General features: G+C 43.5%; 3 protein-coding genes and 1 long non-coding RNA gene across 5 annotated transcripts; 2 read left to right on the top strand and 2 right to left on the bottom strand.

The window, feature by feature from the left end:
* Positions 1–109: 109 nt before the first annotated feature.
* LOC131882176 (uncharacterized) lies at positions 110–6,111 on the top strand. Its single transcript, XR_009373458.1, has 3 exons — positions 110–1,072; positions 1,146–1,478; positions 5,468–6,111. It is a non-coding gene; the product is annotated as an uncharacterized LOC131882176 (long non-coding RNA).
* LOC131882163 (uncharacterized) lies at positions 4,895–8,669 on the bottom strand. 2 transcript variants are annotated; one of them, XM_059229238.1, is made up of 13 exons: positions 8,333–8,669; positions 8,139–8,261; positions 7,994–8,071; positions 7,715–7,881; positions 7,333–7,649; positions 7,136–7,259; positions 6,831–6,994; positions 6,569–6,751; positions 6,256–6,501; positions 5,969–6,163; positions 5,797–5,899; positions 5,492–5,573; positions 5,268–5,409 (listed from the first exon to the last, which is right to left on the bottom strand). In XM_059229238.1, exons 4-13 carry the CDS (start codon positions 7,854–7,856, stop codon positions 5,406–5,408), a joined length of 1,560 nt encoding a protein of 519 aa, XP_059085221.1. In that variant the 5' UTR covers positions 7,857–7,881; positions 7,994–8,071; positions 8,139–8,261; positions 8,333–8,669; the 3' UTR covers positions 5,268–5,405. The 2 variants fall into 2 exon arrangements, with proteins under 2 accessions (XP_059085212.1, XP_059085221.1); XM_059229229.1 differs by lacking the exon at positions 5,492–5,573 and having other exon boundaries at positions 4,895–5,409.
* A 1,255-nt stretch (positions 8,670–9,924) lies between these two features.
* LOC131876911 (uncharacterized) lies at positions 9,925–14,253 on the top strand. The gene is made up of 11 exons (XM_059222455.1): positions 9,925–10,278; positions 10,350–10,510; positions 10,573–10,735; positions 10,866–11,387; positions 11,492–11,817; positions 11,880–12,361; positions 12,434–12,659; positions 12,728–12,993; positions 13,059–13,449; positions 13,515–13,814; positions 13,903–14,253. Exons 4-11 carry the CDS (start codon positions 10,928–10,930, stop codon positions 14,137–14,139), a joined length of 2,688 nt encoding a protein of 895 aa, XP_059078438.1. The 5' UTR covers positions 9,925–10,278; positions 10,350–10,510; positions 10,573–10,735; positions 10,866–10,927; the 3' UTR covers positions 14,140–14,253.
* LOC131876922 (DNA ligase 1-like) lies at positions 14,243–17,916 on the bottom strand. The gene is made up of 5 exons (XM_059222467.1): positions 17,781–17,916; positions 17,180–17,424; positions 15,713–17,092; positions 15,017–15,642; positions 14,243–14,949 (listed from the first exon to the last, which is right to left on the bottom strand). Exons 2-5 carry the CDS (start codon positions 17,203–17,205, stop codon positions 14,336–14,338), a joined length of 2,646 nt encoding a protein of 881 aa, XP_059078450.1. The 5' UTR covers positions 17,206–17,424; positions 17,781–17,916; the 3' UTR covers positions 14,243–14,335.
* Between the last annotated feature and the right edge of the window lie 503 nt (positions 17,917–18,419).

Below are 18,419 nucleotides of genomic sequence, written 5' to 3'. Positions count from 1 at the left end.
CACTCTTCTGTTAAACTTGAATTTAGTGCAGAGTACTTAATAAGATCTGAATTTGAAAACTTGTGTGTTGGTCTTGAACTATTGCTATCCAAAAAGNTATTTCGAGGTTGAGGGTTGTTCCATTCCAGGATTTAGCTTGTAATTATCCGCACAGGTTTCGTTCCTCGTTGTACTTTGAAGATATCTCCAATTTTGTTGAAGATCTGTCCTATTCACAGAGCTCATTTTCTCAAACTAATCTGAAACAAGTGAATAGATGAATGAAGATCTGACGGAACTCCAAGATTTCAAGTGTTAATTTCAGGCGTGAAATCGTGGCCTTTTTTTGGTGAGTCACACAAAGTATTTGCAGGACCATGAGGAGAAATCCAGTTCATTAAAATTTCATATTTCTCCTCCTGATTCCATCCAAAATTTGCCCAGTTTTACCACTGCTCGATATTTCTGGGATTCGATCCAACGGACCTTGGAGTATTGTGAATTGCAAGCGAATAATCAACTTCTGCGCCACGACTATACCCTACTAAGGTCGGATTGTTATTATAGCTTTTATTGTCTAAGGTACAGTACACTAACACAAAGTGTTTTAGTTAACTCTATTAAAGAACAAGGCTACGACGATGGACTAGTTGCCACATATTTTGGGTTTTCTCTTGGGGCCAGCTATGTGAGATAATATATTTTGCAGAAAGAGGTATTATTCACTTTCAGCAACTTTCCGTCCTCAATCGTTAGGCACCAAATTTGGATTAACGGAGCACCAATAGACAGCATTTTCCAAGGTAGCTCTTGATTGAGGTCACAACCTTCATGAGGCTCAGAACTGATATCTCTTGTCACTCAAACAATCGACCATTGGCGCCATTTTCCGTTCTTTTTCATTGCTTGATGATTTCTCATTGGCCGCACAGACAAACATCGACATGATTGACGAGGAGGGTGGGCAAAGATCATTCTTAAAGAAAAGGCCCCATTGATTCTAAAGTGTGCCGAACTCACCTACTTGCGTTTATGGTCTTTTCTTATAAAGCGAAAATGTTTCCGTTCCATCTAAAGCTCTGGCTCCATTGAGGTACTCTCTTCTGATTGACCAGCGACTGTCTGTGTTTAGTGAATCTGAATCCAGTCTCCATGTTCTGTTTCAGCCAAGGGATGTTCCCAAGAGTGAGATAGTTTTGTCGGATATGGATACAAAATAAACTCCATCTTCATTGTTAGAGAACACCAAACCCTTAGATGGCGCTCCCTACATTTACTGAAGAATCGCCTCACAATCTCACCATCAACTAGTTTTACTGTAATCGCCGAGTCAGTTACAACTTACACGCGGCCGACCAATTTTGGACCTAACTTTGTGACTAACCAGAGGCCTGTTTTTTTAAAGCTATTACTTCGGAGGCAGAGGCTTGGACGTTAACCGGTATGAAAATACACTGCCAAAAATACTGAGCGGATGCTCATTGTGGGTAACGTTCAAGGTAAGACAATTAAAAAAGAACTCGCGTTTGTGTAAGCATGAGACTCCAAAAGTCCATTGGATCTTAGGCAAGCTTCAATAGGATCCAATACCACAAGCAATCAATGTGGAAGGGAAACTAAAATTACGTATGCTTCATTTTTGCCATTGTGTGCCGTTGTTCGTCTGTCAGTTCTTGGTGAAATTTTAAGAATACAATTTAACATCACCATAAAAAACCGTTCGTCGAAGCATTTCGAGACGCGAGAACCCTAACGGTCTTGGGTCAACGAGCTCTTTCTGATGCACTGCATTTCCCAAAGAAATGATTAAAAGTCTTGGCCTATTTTGACCATACTAGGCCATTCCGCAGGGACTTATTTTTTATCTGCTCTCTCCACATTAGTGCAGAATGGGGTTGTGATGTGACTTTAGGACCATCGACAGCGCGGCTATTAACAAATGGAATTGCGTTGGGACTCCGTAATTCCCCAGCAGCAAGATCATCTTAGAGTCACAACACGAGGAGCTGATTGTGAGTATGAACTATGTATGCATACAATTTGATGCAAGATTACATTCATTGTTAGAGAGTAGATTTGAACGTGATTTTTAAAAGAGTAAAATGTCGTTTTAAAGGGGCCAAATGTGACGATAACTTATACGTGTGTGAAGGAAGGGACAGATAATGATAAGAATGTGATGTGAAAAAGAAAGCTTAAATCTAGTACTAAATATGAATACTATTTCACTCACGAGGTAGACATAACTTGTCAAGGAGCAGATTCGATTGCATGTTTAAGGTCAAGGAAGACTTGAATGCCTTCTCTGCTCCCAACTAAGCTTTAGAAGCTATTAACGATAAAAATCGGAAGCCAAAGAAGAAATTTCTGACCCTAAAAACATCCCAATGGATGCTATGTTGAGCTATGGTTACTACTGGTGGCATAGAGTTTAAAAAAAACGAGTTTAAAAAAAATGATAAGACTGATGTGGCGGAAAAAATTATGCGTCCAAATTCATTTTCAATCCCAACAGTTATTTTTTCCGTTCACTGCAATATCCATAGAAATGAACTCCAAAGAGCAAATAGGATGTGAAGCAACAATTGAATTGTTTGCAACTTGTGTACTCTCTTAGTTGTTAGTATTATCCAATTATATTCAGTGCAATAATTTCCAATCAATCGCATACCGTGTAATAATTTCCAATCGTATACCGTATGTGCAGTTGTCACGTAGCCGAAATGACTCGAATAAATTCAATGAGTTTTGAAGTAAAGTAGAGCAAAATGCAGAAGAAAATGTGGATGCAAATCGAAAATCAAAAGTCTTCTTTTTATATTCTTTTGAAGTGCTGTTTTGTTCCATATGATGGTTGACGGCATAACTGAATCAATATTACTTCATATGCTTTTTTTCAATTGTCGGCCTAGCCGTGACCACATTTGATAGCTATTTCATTTTGGCCTTTAACGGTTGAAATAGAAAGACATAATTACAATTCAAATGACATTCTCTTACCTTATTATCCAGTAACTCTTCTGTGAGCGTTGATGTTTTCGAGTTTGGGAGAAGATTGAAGTATTATGGTCTTGTGTTTTCTTGTCAATCTCGCCTTTTTCGAAAGCGAACAACGGGAAGGAAAAACACGGACGACGGAACTTTTCCCTCTCTCAACCGTCTTTGGAAGCAACATTCCCGGTTAATGGGACTTGGTGTTCCCATGCACTTGCGCAGTAGTCGCGACCTTGTTTGCACTCTGAGGAGTTCCAACAAAATGGTTTACAATGTAATCCCGAACAGATCAAGGGATCGATTCCGTCCAATTCAAACATTTTAGGGGATCACGGTGTCTGCTCCCAATCTTTACCAGAGGTCTAACCAACGAGCAAATAAATATACGTTGTATATTGATTGATATTAACGCGTAAAAAGTGCAGATATTCGATCAAAAATGTGTGCAAATATTTTTTGTGCACAGTCGAGCTATCACCATTGACGAAATCTGTGTTGATAAATGCATTGGATTGCTTTATGTTAATTATTTTAGAAATGTTAAAGCAATGACTCCACATATGAGTGATTAGAAAGCGAGATCTGGGCCCGGAAAAAGGACAATGGACGCTCTGAGAAGGAAGGACGGGAAGTTTAGTTTCTACTTTGAAGTGTCCACTTGAAACAAGGAAGAAGTTGAAACACTTCCATTGTTCCCTCAAAATGATCCACTTATCGTAGATAATGCTACTTAGAAATCTCTCACGAGCAACTTGAAGTCAGTAGTAGTATCTGTCCCTCAAACATATGAACTTCTCAAGCGTGAACATTTATGAGCTATTCTTCCAAACTAATGAGCAACCGCTCCTAAACAGATGGGCAAGTTTTTTGTCTGTCTTGTCAAAAGCTTTGTCTTCCATCAATGTTTGCTACCACACTATCAATGAAAATATAGGATTGATGGATAATCATTCTTGACCACCCAAGTGAGACGCTTTTCGAATATTACGGGGCTCCACTTCTCTCTCATATGAACAAGAACACCCCAATGACTGATGATGTGTCAAGGATCGAGGAGTATCTGGTGTTGGTATTCTTTTGACTTCATGCACTCTGCTTCCATTGAACCGCAGAAGGTTGAGGCAAAACATGAGTAATGATTTGAATTCGAATCTCATTCTCTCCCGCACTAAAGCCATTTGAAACCCAAACCCATCGCTGTCAGCAACGGTTGAACCAAGAATGGTTCGCAAGCAATTTTGTTCTGCTAAATTCACCCTTCCTCCGCCTTAAATGGTCATATCTTGACCGTTGAAACTTCCCCGACCCCATTATTTTTCATCGCAATAGAACGACGCCACACCGGAAGTTGAGATGAGTTGTCCCGATCAAACCTGGTTAAGTATAATGGAGGTGAAAAATATGTCATCATTTGCTTAAACATCAATTCCAAGTCGTGAGCCTGAATTTATTATTTGAATACAACCAACAGCGGGGCAAAATAACACATACGAGAATCTAGTCTAATTGTCTTCGTGAGTGTTCATTGCTAGTTTTCCTTTCCCCTTGGCCCATGTGTAAGGACCGACCCACAAATGGGGAACATGGAGCATAAGACTGGCCTCACTACCACTACTACTACTACCACCAACACCACGACTACCATTGCTACTACGCAAAGGGGGAGGGAGACCAAGGCGAGGACCGTCAGTCAGTCAGTCTTTGCCTGGGTATTCTTCCCTTCTACGTCCTCTCATCCTCTTGTTCCAAATGGGTGTTTGCCGTTGTCCCACTCGGGCTTGTTCGTCGTGATCTCCTCATCAATGGGTCCATTCGCAGTCATGATGATAAAGTGACGATCATATTTTTCGAAAACTTTTCAACGACCCTAGTGGCCTTTGGCCGACACCATTTTGGGTCCAATAACGATCCTCTACCAATATGTAGGTCCAGGGCCAGAGACATGGCCATATATTGCGCTCAGAGGAAGGTAAAGGATGTCTTCTAGGTATATTTAAAAATTGACATATTAATCATAAGTATGAATGACAATGAGGGGGTAAACATGAACGGAAATATTTACACCTAATCCATAAGCTCCGACTCACTCGTGTGACACCCTTGGGAGGCTATTGAGCACGTGTGAGGGTGGTATGGGTTAGGTGCAAAGATGCTGATGGCTCATGCATTCTGAATATTGATGAGTTTACAATCAAGGGATCAAAATCGAAAGGGAGGCGTGTGAAACAAGATGATTTGGCGTTCCTCGCCAAGCAGACCGCACTTTTTAGGAAATGTCTTGAACGTCTTTCAATGGATTGTCATAACCTCTGATGCTTGATGTGGATGAATTGAACAGATCAGGTAGCTGTTTCTTACGGAAGGCAAAATGATAGATCATCCCGCCTAACAGTCCCCCTAAAATGATCATACCAACGGCCAAACCAAACATCTCACCTGCGAATAAAAGAGCCAACATGGATTAAACAAAATGAAGTTTTTAATGTTTTTCTAGAACTCGCTTGGTGCTCACACATACCATTTCAAATAGAAACGCATCACTCCGACTACGAGGAGAGCTCCCAAAATCAACATGCCAAAGGCCAACCCTGCCATTGCACCTGAAGGCCAAAAAGAAGAAACAAAGAATGTATATTGATAGAAATAAGCCAATTGCCAAGACCGAAAGGTAAATTTCTTCGATTGTGCGTTTGTCTTCCAAGTATATAGCAAATGAATGAGAGCCACAGGTGGTGAAAGCGACAATTTGTATGTTGGACATTCTTTGAGGCTTCCTTCATAAAAGAATACATCCCCAGACACTCACAAACAACTCCATCTTACCCGGAGAATATCTCTTCTTGCTTCCATCATTTGAATTACCATCAGCTCGATCCACAGCTTCGAACACGTTCGAATCAGCCCGAGCACTGACCACTTGTCCTGACTAAGTAGCCAAAAAGATGCTTTTTAAGTCAGAAGACACGAATTGCTTTAGATTCTACCCAAACAGTACCTTGTCTTCCATAACAGGGATCTCAATCACGAACTTGTCGTCTTGAATATATTGGCGTAGATTCTCGACGGCCGATGAAAGCGGTAAGGTGACCTCTGGAGGCAGATCGTCACTGGGTTCTCCAAATTCATCTCTGGGGTAATCCACCAGAGTGAAAATGGCCACGATAGCTTTGTTTTCCTTTTCCAGATTGATCTAATGGATAAACGAACCCATTAAAGATAAAAACGTGCTCCGTGATCATGGTTGATGGTGTACCACCCTTTAAACTTTGTGATGGATCTCACCTCAATATTTTGGATTCGGATCAAAGATACTTGGGCACCAATAGAGGCCTGAGTGCGAATCTCGTCACGGATAATCTTTACACCACTCTTCACGTCCATTTCCTCGCTCCATCCAATGCGAATCAGACGATGGTCCATGGCCTTGTCCTCAAAGCAGGCCGAGATGTCATAGGTATTGAAGTCTGGCAGAAAATATTCAAATCCCATGATGTTGTAGACCAATCTGGTCTTAAGGTTCCAGTACTCCTAGTTATGGCCAAGGTACAAATGGGTCGACAGTTGGATAATTTCAAGACTCATGATGTTTTATTACCTCCATGGGATAGGTTTCTATCCTAACGGGGACGATGAATTCCAGCTCTGAGCCACCTTCGGTAAGATATAGTCCCGTGGTTAGAGCAAAAATTTGAGTTCGGTTGAACTGAATTCCGTCAATCACCTGGCCTGGGATCAAGTCGGACACGTAGAATTCAGCGCGGATGCCACGCTCATCGAACTGCAATCAGGGATTAAGTTTGGGAACACCCTATATGAATGATTGGGGACGCTACTCAAATGGGGGTGGAAGTACTCACTACACCATTAGAGGCAAAACTCAAGTCATCATAGTTCCAATATTCGAAGGGATCTGTCATCGAGATGGTACCATCTTCATTATGGGTGATGTCACTGCCTTGTTCGGACGAAATTTTTCGAAGATGGCACTCTCCAGAGTCCAATCTTGTCACATACGAAATGCCTGTCAATGGGATGCTTGAAGTGTTATATCGACAAATTTCGATGCTCTGACTTGCTTTTGATTTTTGTTGAAACGTTGACTTTGTCTTGTTTACAGTATTTACGTACTCGTACATTATGCGGGCCAAAATGCACTACTTGCCTGAGGTGAAATCCTTGACCTCGGAAACAAAGCCCGTGGCTCCATCGAATGGGTTGTTGGGATTGCTAGGATCAACGGGTTTGTAGTCGGAGCGGGTAATTTTTGCAGCATAATCATACCACTCCTGATTTGATGAACATTCAAAGAATGAGACGTACTTTCATGTCTGTGGTTCTTAAGGTTCTAGTTTGGCTTACTTGTCTCGGGGAAATTATAAACTCTCTAACGCTACCATCCTCGTTTGAGAAGAAGTAGATGAGCTCGGCATTGTAATGGAAGGCTCTTGGGAGCTCGGGCAATTTTAGAGTGGCTTCTCTTTTTTCACAATAGATATCTCTTGGCGGAAGAAACGCGTCCAGATCTTCTTCAACGGCTAGATATTCGCTGAAGCTCACAGTCACGTCCACAGTCTCCACACCCTCATGAGTTCCACTGAAATCACCCGTACCTGTAATCCGGGCTTGCACGGGCATCGAGCGGTTGAGTCCTGCCGTCCCTTGCCACAGCGCCGCATCTGAAAACGCAACCACCAATTCAGCTATACCGTTTTAGATAAAAGTTTTTCTTTGTCTTACGCACCAGACCAAAAATATTCTATCTGAAGTTTGGCTGAAACATCCGTGTTCTCCATAAAACCCGTATATTTCACAACAGGGATTCCATCCACGGGCTCAACGGGCCCGTCACAAGTGTAATTCTGACCCGGTCCAAAATGAAGCATGCGGACAAGACAAGACTTGGAAAAGCTATGGAGATAAACAAAAAGTAAGATTACGAATTTTGCAATAATGTTAGCTAATGTGGACACAACCATGTGCAGGCAAACTATCATTTCAATCTTCATTTGGCACAACTTACTGGGATTTTCGGGGTCTAAGCCGAAAGCAAATCGTATAATGGGATCATCTGGAATCGTGTCTGCCCGGCAAACTGCCACTGAAATTGAGATATTCCAATTTTAGGATACCCGTAGAATCTCGATATTTCAAGAACTTGATAGTACCTCCTTTATCATTCTCTTCCTTGATCGTATTGACATGAAGGAAGTTATTGATTCCACCAATATCTGGGTTCCAGATGATGTTGTCGTTGGTCACCAAAACAGCCCCATCATTATAGTTGTACTCTTAGAAGTCGTTGAAAGATTATACATATGTATATGTATATACCAAAGAGATTCTGATTAATGTCAAGTACCTGAAATGTATTCGATTCGGGCCTTCTCAGTACGCAAACAGGTCTCTTGAATGCCTCTCGAAACACCCTCATAGGTGGGTGGGTCATCTCGACCATGTCCTTTTTCTCGACGGCCTCGTTCCATGAGGTTGGCGTTATATTGCATGGAGGCCGAGAATGACTGGGGTAAGTTGGGCAATGAGCATTTGGCCGCCAACGTCCCCAAAACCGTGCCATGGCACAGCCAAAGCAAAGTGAAACACTGGGTACTGAACGATCGCATATTGAACAGAACTTGATTTGCCCGTTCACTTTTGCAACTGACCAATCGATTTGTCGGTAGTTGGCAACATCAAATAAGACTAACCGCAAACGTATTGATGATTATAGATAAGGATATACTGCAACACCTAAACCGCCGGCCTTTTTACCGACTTGAGTGGGACGGAACAGGGGTGTAATATTTCGGACCAAATATTTTAGTTCATGTGAACGGCGTCGTTCAATATACAATACCTACATACGAGTACAATACGATTCGTAAAGTCGAGATAGACTACATCAACTGGCTCATGCCTTTCCAGTCCCTCAATTACCTGCTCTAAATGCTCAATTTGTTGGGTGACCGTGCTAAAATGTGCTCGGAACCCGTGCTGGCTAGGAGGAAGGTCTTTATGAATATAAAGAAGTTCAACAAGTTTGAACTTCTTGATCTTCTCAAACACCTTCGCAATATTCGAAGTGAGAGAAATCGGCCTATAGTTACTGCGGAGCGAACAAGAGCAAGAACCAGTGAGCATCTCATTAGAAACTGAGATGTCACACCATCAGGACCAGGAGAACTTGAAAACTTTAAGTCCCTGATGGCCTCTAAAGCATCTTGATCTGTGACTACAAGATCATCTAATTGATCAAATTGACTGACCTTGTCAACTCAACAGACTCATCGTTAGAGCAATGAGCTGTTGCTCCTAAACTCCTTGGAAACTTCACAAAACTTTTCAAACACTGTTTAAAGTGCACCCTCAATTTTCTTATGATTTTGATCAACTTGAAGAGGGCAAAAGACAACAAAAAGATAACTTCGTGAATGACACCTTTATGGTGGGTGAGATTTCAATTACATGCGAGGAAATGAGCAATACTAAAAGCATACAGCACGAGTGAAAATTCAAACATTTTCTGAATTTTATGAGTCAAAGAGGACACATGAGATTTCAAGTGGGTGTTGTGGCATAGATCATGAAACTCAATATCGTTGGGAAAATGACTCGGCTTTGATGAGAAATGATAAGCAAGCATGCACATGATTTTCCAACACTGTTGTCAATTCCTCCCCTTGCACACTTCGCTTTTATAACTTGCCTAAATCGATTGCTCGAATCGAAGTCAACAAAATTGACGGCCTTTCCGAAGAGAGTCAAGTTCTCGCCTTCCCAAGTTTCGTCATATCATAATCACAAAGGGAAGAAGAGCCCTGAGAACGAAATGAATTAAGGAGTAAACAAAAAGAAGATTCCTCTCTCCACTGTCAACGAACTTGAGGGTTACTCGGACGAAACGAAGGTGTCCAAGCAACCAAGAAAAAACAGCGATCGGTCACGAGGGCTTACATTCTCCGACAATTTTAGCGGTCTCGAGCAGTTCTGATCCAGAAATGGATTAGCACTCACGCATGCTCCTTGATTTAGACACGTCTATTAAGACTTGACTTAATATCGATACTACCATTCCGTATAATATTATTGGTTAGCATTTTGTGTTTGGTGTGTGATTTCTTTTATTTGAGTGGCGCAAAGATGCACAAACTGTTTCGGCAGTGTCGAAGCCTTTCGGGGATCAGTTGGAAAGAGCGAGCTAGAAATATGGGATGTAACTAATTGGGGTGTGTTTGCGCTGCAGATAAATTTCAGGTTCCATTCCGATTCTACCGGGACGGATTCTTCTCCCCGAGCTACCTCCGTTTAGTAAGTAACTCGTCTATTTCCATTTCAAATTCCTAAGAGTCCCAACTATTTTGTTTCTTTTTTGTGTCTAGCCGTGAAATATGAGGAAACAACGGATTATCATTGGGCAGTGGTTAGCGCTGAAAACACCAATGTTTTGGTGGGTCGTGCTGGACAAGTCATCCCTGAGGGGCCTCAAATTGGCAAAGGTCCTTGGGGATTCGAGGAGGCCACCAAGATAACCAATGATGAGGTAATGGGACACACAAGGCTTCAAATGGGAAATGGGAACCATATGAGTGTGTTTTGTTCCAGTGCTTGATCAAATCAAGCTTTGACAAGCCAAGGGATCATTGCATCAAGCATCCCGCAAACTGCACCAAGGGCCTCTCTTTCTCCATATGGGAGAAGGTCTCCTATAAAGAGGAGGTGCTCAACGTACATCGAACCCATGACAAACACTACATTCTGAGCACAGGTGAGCTAACACTACTTATGTAAAGACTAAAAAGTACAAGAAATCATCAGTAAGCTAGTTGAAACTATAATAAAAAATGCATTTCATTATTTCAAAAGTAAGCATTACTACAGGAGTTCAATTCTCACAGGTGGGGATTATGATTTGACCACGAAAAAGTCCTACCCGGGATTCGCTCTGTATCATCAAGGCATGGATCTGGTGGCGGTGTTGAGCACGGGTGTTGACGTTTGGGAGCTTCGAGTCAAGGGACAATTGGAAAACGAAACTTGGAGCAACATCGGCGTTCGATGGGAAGTTCATAGCAATGATCCCACCTTACCCTACTCAGAGCGAGGGGGGCTGGAACTGTTTGTGAATGCCATGAAGGTGGGACATTCCGTTCTACCCATGGAGAGGCCAGGTGTGAATGAGACCGCCAACGATCTTGGTTCTTGGGCGGAGGGTAGAGTCTTGACCCCAGATGGAACATGGAAGGGAGGACCCATGGACGCACCAATTATCCTCATTGGATGTCATCGAAATTCAGACGATTTGACTTTCCGCTACTTCCGGGGTCAATCCGTGGCTTTTGATGAGTTATCGATTTGGACCCGCAAGTTGGAAATCAACCGCACTCACGATGAATCATTGTACTTCTTGGGAGGCTACAGTAAGTATCTATCTATGTATTACGAATTCAGCATTCATATCAAACACTCTGAAGTAGAGCAAGCCGTGGATCTTTGTCTTTACATTTATGCTCTTCACTTCTAGTGGCTCAGTTCGAAGATGTGTCGTCCGAGGAATGGTTTGAGATGATGGACAAAGTCGACCTGGAAGTTCCCTCTCAGGCTGCTGCGGCCGGATTCGTGGTGGAAAAATATGCTACGGAGAACAGTTCCCTAGAGACCGGAGCTTTGAACGCTGACAACTTGACTGATTGGACGACCAGCATATCTTTTGAATCCAATTTCCCAAGGACCTTGCAACAGAAAAAGGACTTTATTGCACAAAAGAAGGCTTTCAGCGTGAGCGCCAAACTCATTGGCAAAGCTAATGTGAAGATCAATGAACGGGCCAAATATCTATCCAGACGATTTGTAAGATAAGAAAAAGAGGCAAAGAGCCATTTGGACATGTTCTCACGACTTCTTTTTCACAGACCATTTTGCCGGTGGTGAGTTCGCCTTTGACGGATTCGCAACAAAACGTGGACGGCTGGAAATCGGTTCAACTGGATCCGAGCGAAGAGGGATCTTCCCGCTTAGTCAGAGCAATGGATAACTTTGTTCTAACCTTCATGGGAAGTGCAAACATTGATCACGATGAGGACTATCCACCGTTTTACGACTACGAACTCTCCGATATGACCATTCACTCGAAGGCTCCGGGCTACACTATGTCGGCTAGTAAAATCAAGCCGAATAAGTTTCAGAAATACGGCGACCGTTTGCAGATCAACGGCTTCTACACCTCGCACCCCGTTTATCCCGATCCTTTGTGGAACGAAGTGGATGAAACGATTGAAATCCCGACGAAAATACCCTTCGTCAACCAAACCTATTGCGAAGAGAAGCCTTTCACCTTACTGACAACTGTCTATCACGGTTACGGCAAAATGGCACCATTGCGAAGAAACCCAGGGTAACATTGAACAACCAACAACAAAGCCTATTGTTTCAATTAGTTGAAATGGCTGAGATTGACATCTTCCAGAACTGTTACTCCAAAGGCATTTAAGATAGACTCGAAACCTATCTCTGTGAAGATTCGAGTGAACCCAGACCCAAACACGGATAATATGACCAAACGATTCGATACAGATTGTGCCATCGACGAGGATGCCATGAAATACTCTCCGGTGAAGCTGCGATTCTACCACACCGATTTCATGACCTCCAAACGCAAACTTCTCTGGTTTGACAACGAGCTCAAAACAAACGTAAGCTTTCATCATTGAATTTGTTGTTGGCAATACTTGAGGTTGTACACCCTTTTGATCCTTCTCAGATTGAACTTCGACGGTGCGTTGTGTATAACGAGAAATTTGGAATCTACGGAGGTTGGGACGCCAGCCAATGTACAACGGTCATCACCGAGCAATCCTCGACGGTGTGCGAATGCGGCACTTTTGGAACCTTTGCTTTGATTGCGGAAATGGTCGAAGATCCATTCGTGGAGGCCGAAGACAATTGGTTGGTTGTCATGAAGTACATTGGTTACACGACTTCGATTGTCTTCTTCTTGATTTTCATCATTGTGGTGATACTCTCGAGGTAAAGTGTATTTATTGTAATTGACGATAGGAATTCACATTAAATTTTCCGTTGCATTGTTTTAGCCGGCTGTGGGACATGTTCCATTTGATGCGATTGAATGCAGCCATCTGCATGCTCTTAGCTCATATTTCGATGTTCCTGGCCGAGATCCCTGAGATCCGAGAGGATCGAAAGTTGAATGTGATCTTTTCCATTCTTCAACAATATTGGATCTTGGCATCCGGTGGATTCCTTTGCTCTGAGACCCTGGCCACTTTCCAAGCGGTCACAGCCGGAATCATTGGTGGTAAACTCATGAGCTACGTCCCCATCGTCTATGGCTTGCCCTTCATTAACATCGGGACCACTATCTATATCTACGCTGACGATTATGGTCGTGATCCCAGGGCCTTCATCGGTTGGGAAAATGAAACCAAATGGGTATTCTTTTACCTGCAGTGGCCATTGAACATTGTAAGAATTGACAGCGAATACATATTGCATTGGACAAAAGTTGGAGGACCCATTTTCAATTTCAGGTGGCCGCGTTCTTGAGTTTGGTGCTACTCATCAATTTGGCAACTCCCCAAACTAGAAAAGACAGCGTGATGGAAACACTGACGGTCCAAGCTCAAGGGTTAGCCGTAACCGTGTTCATCTACGCAGCCACTTGGGGATTTGCCTATCCCGCATTCATGCATTTCCCAGATAAGGAATGGGCAAATTTCTACCCCATTTTTGCGCTCCTGAACTCATGGCTCGGGCTCTTCTTCTTTTCGTTCATGGGGATTGGGTCAAATAAATTTCGGCGTAATCTCATGGGACAGTACAAGCAGAAGGTAATGTTGACCCAATGCTAGAGGCTTAGTTAGCTACTACTATAACGAGTTCTAATGCAAAAATAAAAAAATGATTGTTTTCCTCCAGAGCGCTCTTATGGTGGGGTACATGGTCCCCGATAAAGAAGATGAGTTCGACGTCATGGATGAAACGGAGCACACAGACGGTGGACAGGAGAGTCCAAGTTCGGACGACATTGAACCGGGAGATGGCAGCCGAACTCTAGCGGCGCTTCTCCAGTTACCAAGTGATATCGACGATATTCCAGATGGCGATTATGGCGATGGTGGCGGCGATGGCAATGATGGTGGCGATGGCGAATAGGGGAGTGTTCAAACCTTTCGCAACCGGCAAACGATTATCCAACAAAATAAGACAAGGAATGACCTGCTGTCCCTTTTCTTTAGCATGAAATAAAGTACAAGCATTGAAAACATATTGGCGAACTCATATTGTGTTTCGTGGGATTAGAAAATTTCGTGATTACAATCGCTTCCGTCCGAGTCGTGAATAGATAGAACTAAAAGTCATAGTCATCGTCGTTGCTCTTCTTGCTAGATTGCTTGGAGTTCTTTACTTGCTCCTGACTGTTGTACAGATCAGCCACCTGTTGGGCACTTGTGCTGTCTTCGGGCTGTTTGTCCGTGCGAATTTGAATGTACCGTGGAAACCTCAATGAGATTCCTCTGTCTGCATCAACTGTGCCGGCAGCCGCTTTATGGATAGGTGAGACGGATAAATCGGCAGCTTTGACCTCCCACACTTGAACTGGTTCAAACCAATGGTCCGGCACCAAGGACGGATCGTAGGAGTAATACGGCTTGGCTTTAGCTATGAGATGGTCCTTAAAGAAGGCATGATGTTGCGCCAAATCCTCGTCGGAAAAGCCCGTGCCGATTTTGCAAATGGTCTGATACTCCTCATTATCCGGATCGTAACAGCCGAGAAGGAATCCACCGTAATGTCCCGTGCGTTTACCTTTTCCTAAATAACCACCCATGACGAGCAAATCCAAGGTGTCCCCTACGCCGTCCAAGTAATCTTTTTTCAGTTTGAGCCAGTTGTGCGAACGTTTGGCAATCTCATACGTGGCATCAACGTCTAGGGTCTTCACCATAAGTCCTTCACATTTGTCTGAGAAGAAAACAAAAGAGATTCGAGTGCTTATTCGTAAATTAATGTTCCACTATCGAACACATACCTTTCACAGACTCTTCTAAAACCTCTTGAACTTCCTCCATGGTTTGTGGATCTGCGTACTTGGCAAACAAAAACTCGCCTTCCACCTCTTGGAAATGCTTCTTGAGTAGATCGCGGCGCTCTTGGAAGGGTTTTCGAACCAACGCTTCGCCATTCAAATACAACAAGTCAAATGCGAATATGGCCACTTGGACCTTGATGTCCTTTTCATTGGCATCCTTTCGCTTTCTTGTGGATAACACTTGAAACGGCAATATTTGCTTGTTCTCTCGATCCCACGCCACGGCCTCAGAATCCAAAACGCAGGAGACCACTTTGTCACCTTTGCAATTGTGAAATCGAGTAATTACATCGGGATACTTCGACGTGTTATCCTCCTGATTTCGGGAGTACACATTGATTCTCCCGTCCGAATGCAAGTGAATTTGTGCCCTCTCTCCGTCGTATTTCCATTCGCAAGTAAACTTGGCGTTTTCGAAGCGAGACAAAACCTCTTGGACACCTTTGGTAGGATGGGCGAGCATCGGTTTAAGAGGAATTCCCGGAGTCAGTTTACATTTTTCGGGTAATTTCGAGATACCCTCTTCGATTAAAACAGGAATTACCATGTCGTAATTTGGACACTCACTATGGATAAGAAAAGGCGTAGTAAGGTACAGAGAGAAAAAACTTTGGCAATGCGTTTACCAATACTTACCAATATGCCGTTTTGAGAATAAGTGCATTATTTTCCAATGCTGATTTGAAGGCCTCTGAACTTGTGTCGGTAAAAGCGCTTACGATGGCGGGTGGAAATTCCTGACAAGGCGGAGTCATGACACAAGCTTGAGCTAAGGCTTGTAGAACCGATTGCTCAGCCAAGCCAATGCGCATTTTACCCGCCAAAGATCGAATCAAATATCGCGCCTCAGTGTCTCGACAAGATACGAGCATGGATTGAATTTTGCTCACTTTCTGGCTCATGACCGAATGGCCGGACATCTTGGCAATGTCTCTCAAGTTTTCAAACACCTTGGACACAGTCAGGGCTGCAGGCATGAACATAGTACGCTGTGATCCACGACTCGCTTCCGCCACCAAACCAAGATCGCCTAATTTGGCCGCGTCAGCCTTGATTTGCGCGGCACTTCGACCCGTGGACTGGACGATAGCTTTGATGAGGAGACTTTCTCCAATGCCTAACTCGATCCCCTCATAGGCTGGGGCCAAGCGATTCAAGCAAAGATTCACACACGGTAACAGGTCCTTGGGTGACAGAATTAGCACGGATCGAAAGAAATTGGAGAGAATCTCGATGGTTTTCAAGCGTCCTTTCGTGGATTCAATGGCCTGCAAGGTCTTGGCGAAGGCCATGTAAGGCGTGGCTTGATCTCTCTGCCACATGGCATCGCTGATGGGATGATATTTCGTCTTTTGAACGGCCTCGTGGAAGTCAAGCGCTCCTTTGGCATTATCCGCGTCCGAATCTGTTTTGTCGCTCTTCTTGGACGACGTGAAAAAATTAGCAAAGGGGTTCTTGGCGACAGGGGGTTTGGCTTTTGTTTCCTTGGCCGGCTCTTCTTTGGCTGGCTCTTCTTTCGGCACCACTGGCGTGATCTCGGTTTTAACTGCTTCCTTCTTTAGTTTTGTGGGACTCTGAATTGCAGTGGTCTCATCCCCGGGAAAGCTTAGACTCACGTCATCGTCCTCATCTAATGGTTTCTTCACCTTCCGTTTATTGGAAGCTGGATCAGTCTTGGCCCCGCGAGGGATGGTCTTGAGCTTGATTTTGGTGGCCACCTGAGCTTGGCCCACACCCTTATCAATTGATTTGTTGGGGGTATCGTTTTCTTTCACTTCCGCCGGATTTTCCGTCGTTGGCACGGGTTCGTCCTCAGACGAAGACTCAATCACGGCCTTTTTCTTCCGGGCACGTTTGGTGGCCTTGATGGGCGAATCAATGGACTTATCGCCGTCGCTATCGGAAGAGGCAGAAGCCATTGCTCGAGCGGATCGTTTGGCCGAATTCACGGGCGAAATTCGGGCGGGTGGCACCGCCATTTTGGCTGATCCCCCAGGGCTCTTGGTAAAGAAGGATCTGAAATAATCCGATAATCAGACCCTACCATCTAGCTCGTCAAGCACGTTCGGCGTATGACAATGGGCTAATCAAATTAATGCTTACGTGATACTTTTTTGCTTGGCACTCATGGTGTGAATCCGGCAATTTCGGGCCAATGACGACAAAATCCAACCCGATGGACTCAGACAATGGCTCGTTGGCCACGTGATTGTGGGTGGGGCTATATTGATCGTCCCAAAGCCGCTGGCTTGACAGATCTTTGAGCCATTGGTCGCGGCTAAGGCCAACCGCTGGCGGACAAATCCTAGGCGCAAGATGATGCTCCAACAGTCACGAGAGAGTCTCACCTAAACAAAATGGGGTTGCACTGCTTTAGAAATCGATCGATTACTCAGCCATGACCCACAGGCATGAAATTGACACCCAGCCAGGTGGTTGAGGCAACAGAGAACGCCTAGTCAGCCAAACAAGACAGACACCCTCGGGTTGTTGAAGCGTCTCTGTTTGGAATCCAGTCTCAAACAGATCTTTCCGAAAGGTTTCCCCAAATCCAGCTACGCTCTAAATCATGCTAGTTTGACTAGTCAGCCCCTTATTGTGCCAGAAAGTTTGATCTTTGATGTCTTAGGCTTGAGCCAAGGCCCAGGTTTGGAGTTTGAAAATTCATCAGGATGTAAATTATTGCCCAAGAATATGAACTTACGTGTTACTTCGGATGAGGATTAATCGAGTTGGGTTTCGGCGCCAAACTAAAAGATCTTTCTTGTTGTTGAACGCTGATGCTCAATAGTGTTGCCAAGTTTTTTGTCGTCTAAAGTGCGAGGGATCCGCGAATGGAGGTATGGATAGCTAGAGGGGCATACAACGAATCACATTTGAAATTACTTTGGTCAAAAATAGTTATTCGTTACACAACCATTACTCGAAAAAAATATTTAATGGCGTTACTTGTTACTCGTTACTTTTCCTGAGATTTAGATGACTTATCAAGTCATCAAGACATGATGACATCATGACATCAAGACCATTCCTCTCTTAAGAAATTGTGTTTTTTTGCTTCAAGCAGGCCTAACGCGTAACATTTGAAGACTTTTTGTCAATATTTTTTAGCAGTAATCTTCCAACTCAAAGTCGTTGGTAGACGGAATATCATATAAAGATTGAAAGGTAATAAATAGACGAATTATAGACTTTCATTTTAATGGTACTGGGGATTTCATTCCCTGTAGCGGTTAGAAAAGCCCATGAAAGCCAAACTAAAAGTGAAAATAATAATAATAATGAGCATTGGAATTTAATCTTGGCATAATTGTTCAAAATATATTACATCATAGTGCTTTGA

The sequence above is a fragment of the Tigriopus californicus genome, chromosome 1, assembly GCF_007210705.1.
Source record: "Tigriopus californicus strain San Diego chromosome 1, Tcal_SD_v2.1, whole genome shotgun sequence".
NCBI classification, from domain to species: domain Eukaryota; kingdom Metazoa; phylum Arthropoda; class Copepoda; order Harpacticoida; family Harpacticidae; genus Tigriopus; species Tigriopus californicus.
Note: the sequence above shows the minus strand (reverse complement) of the source record. Positions and strands in the feature narration are given on the sequence as shown.

Bases quoted from the DNA above. Each gene is read 5' to 3' on its own strand.
- LOC131882163 (XM_059229229.1), bottom strand. From the start codon at position 7,856: ATGCTTCATTTTGGACCGGGTCAGAATTACACTTGTGACGGGCCCGTT. The intron at 7,260-7,332 runs GTAAGCCAAACT...TCATCAAATCAG, and splicing joins TTATAATTTCCCCGAGACAA to GAGTGGTATGATTATGCTGC. The intron at 6,752-6,830 runs GTGAGTACTTCC...CCCTGATTGCAG, and splicing joins GTTTTGCCTCTAATGGTGTA to TTCGATGAGCGTGGCATCCG.
- LOC131876922 (XM_059222467.1), bottom strand. From the start codon at position 17,205: ATGAGTGCCAAGCAAAAAAGTATCAC. The intron at 17,093-17,179 runs GTAAGCATTAAT...GGATTATTTCAG, and splicing joins GCCAAGCAAAAAAGTATCAC to ATCCTTCTTTACCAAGAGCC. The intron at 14,950-15,016 runs GTATGTGTTCGA...TTTTCTTCTCAG, and splicing joins TTTAGAAGAGTCTGTGAAAG to ACAAATGTGAAGGACTTATG.
- LOC131876911 (XM_059222455.1), top strand. From the start codon at position 10,928: ATGGATCTGGTGGCGGTGTTGAGCACGGGTGTTGACGTTTGGGAGCTT. The intron at 13,450-13,514 runs GTAAGAATTGAC...TTTCAATTTCAG, and splicing joins TGCAGTGGCCATTGAACATT to GTGGCCGCGTTCTTGAGTTT. The intron at 13,815-13,902 runs GTAATGTTGACC...GTTTTCCTCCAG, and splicing joins TGGGACAGTACAAGCAGAAG to AGCGCTCTTATGGTGGGGTA.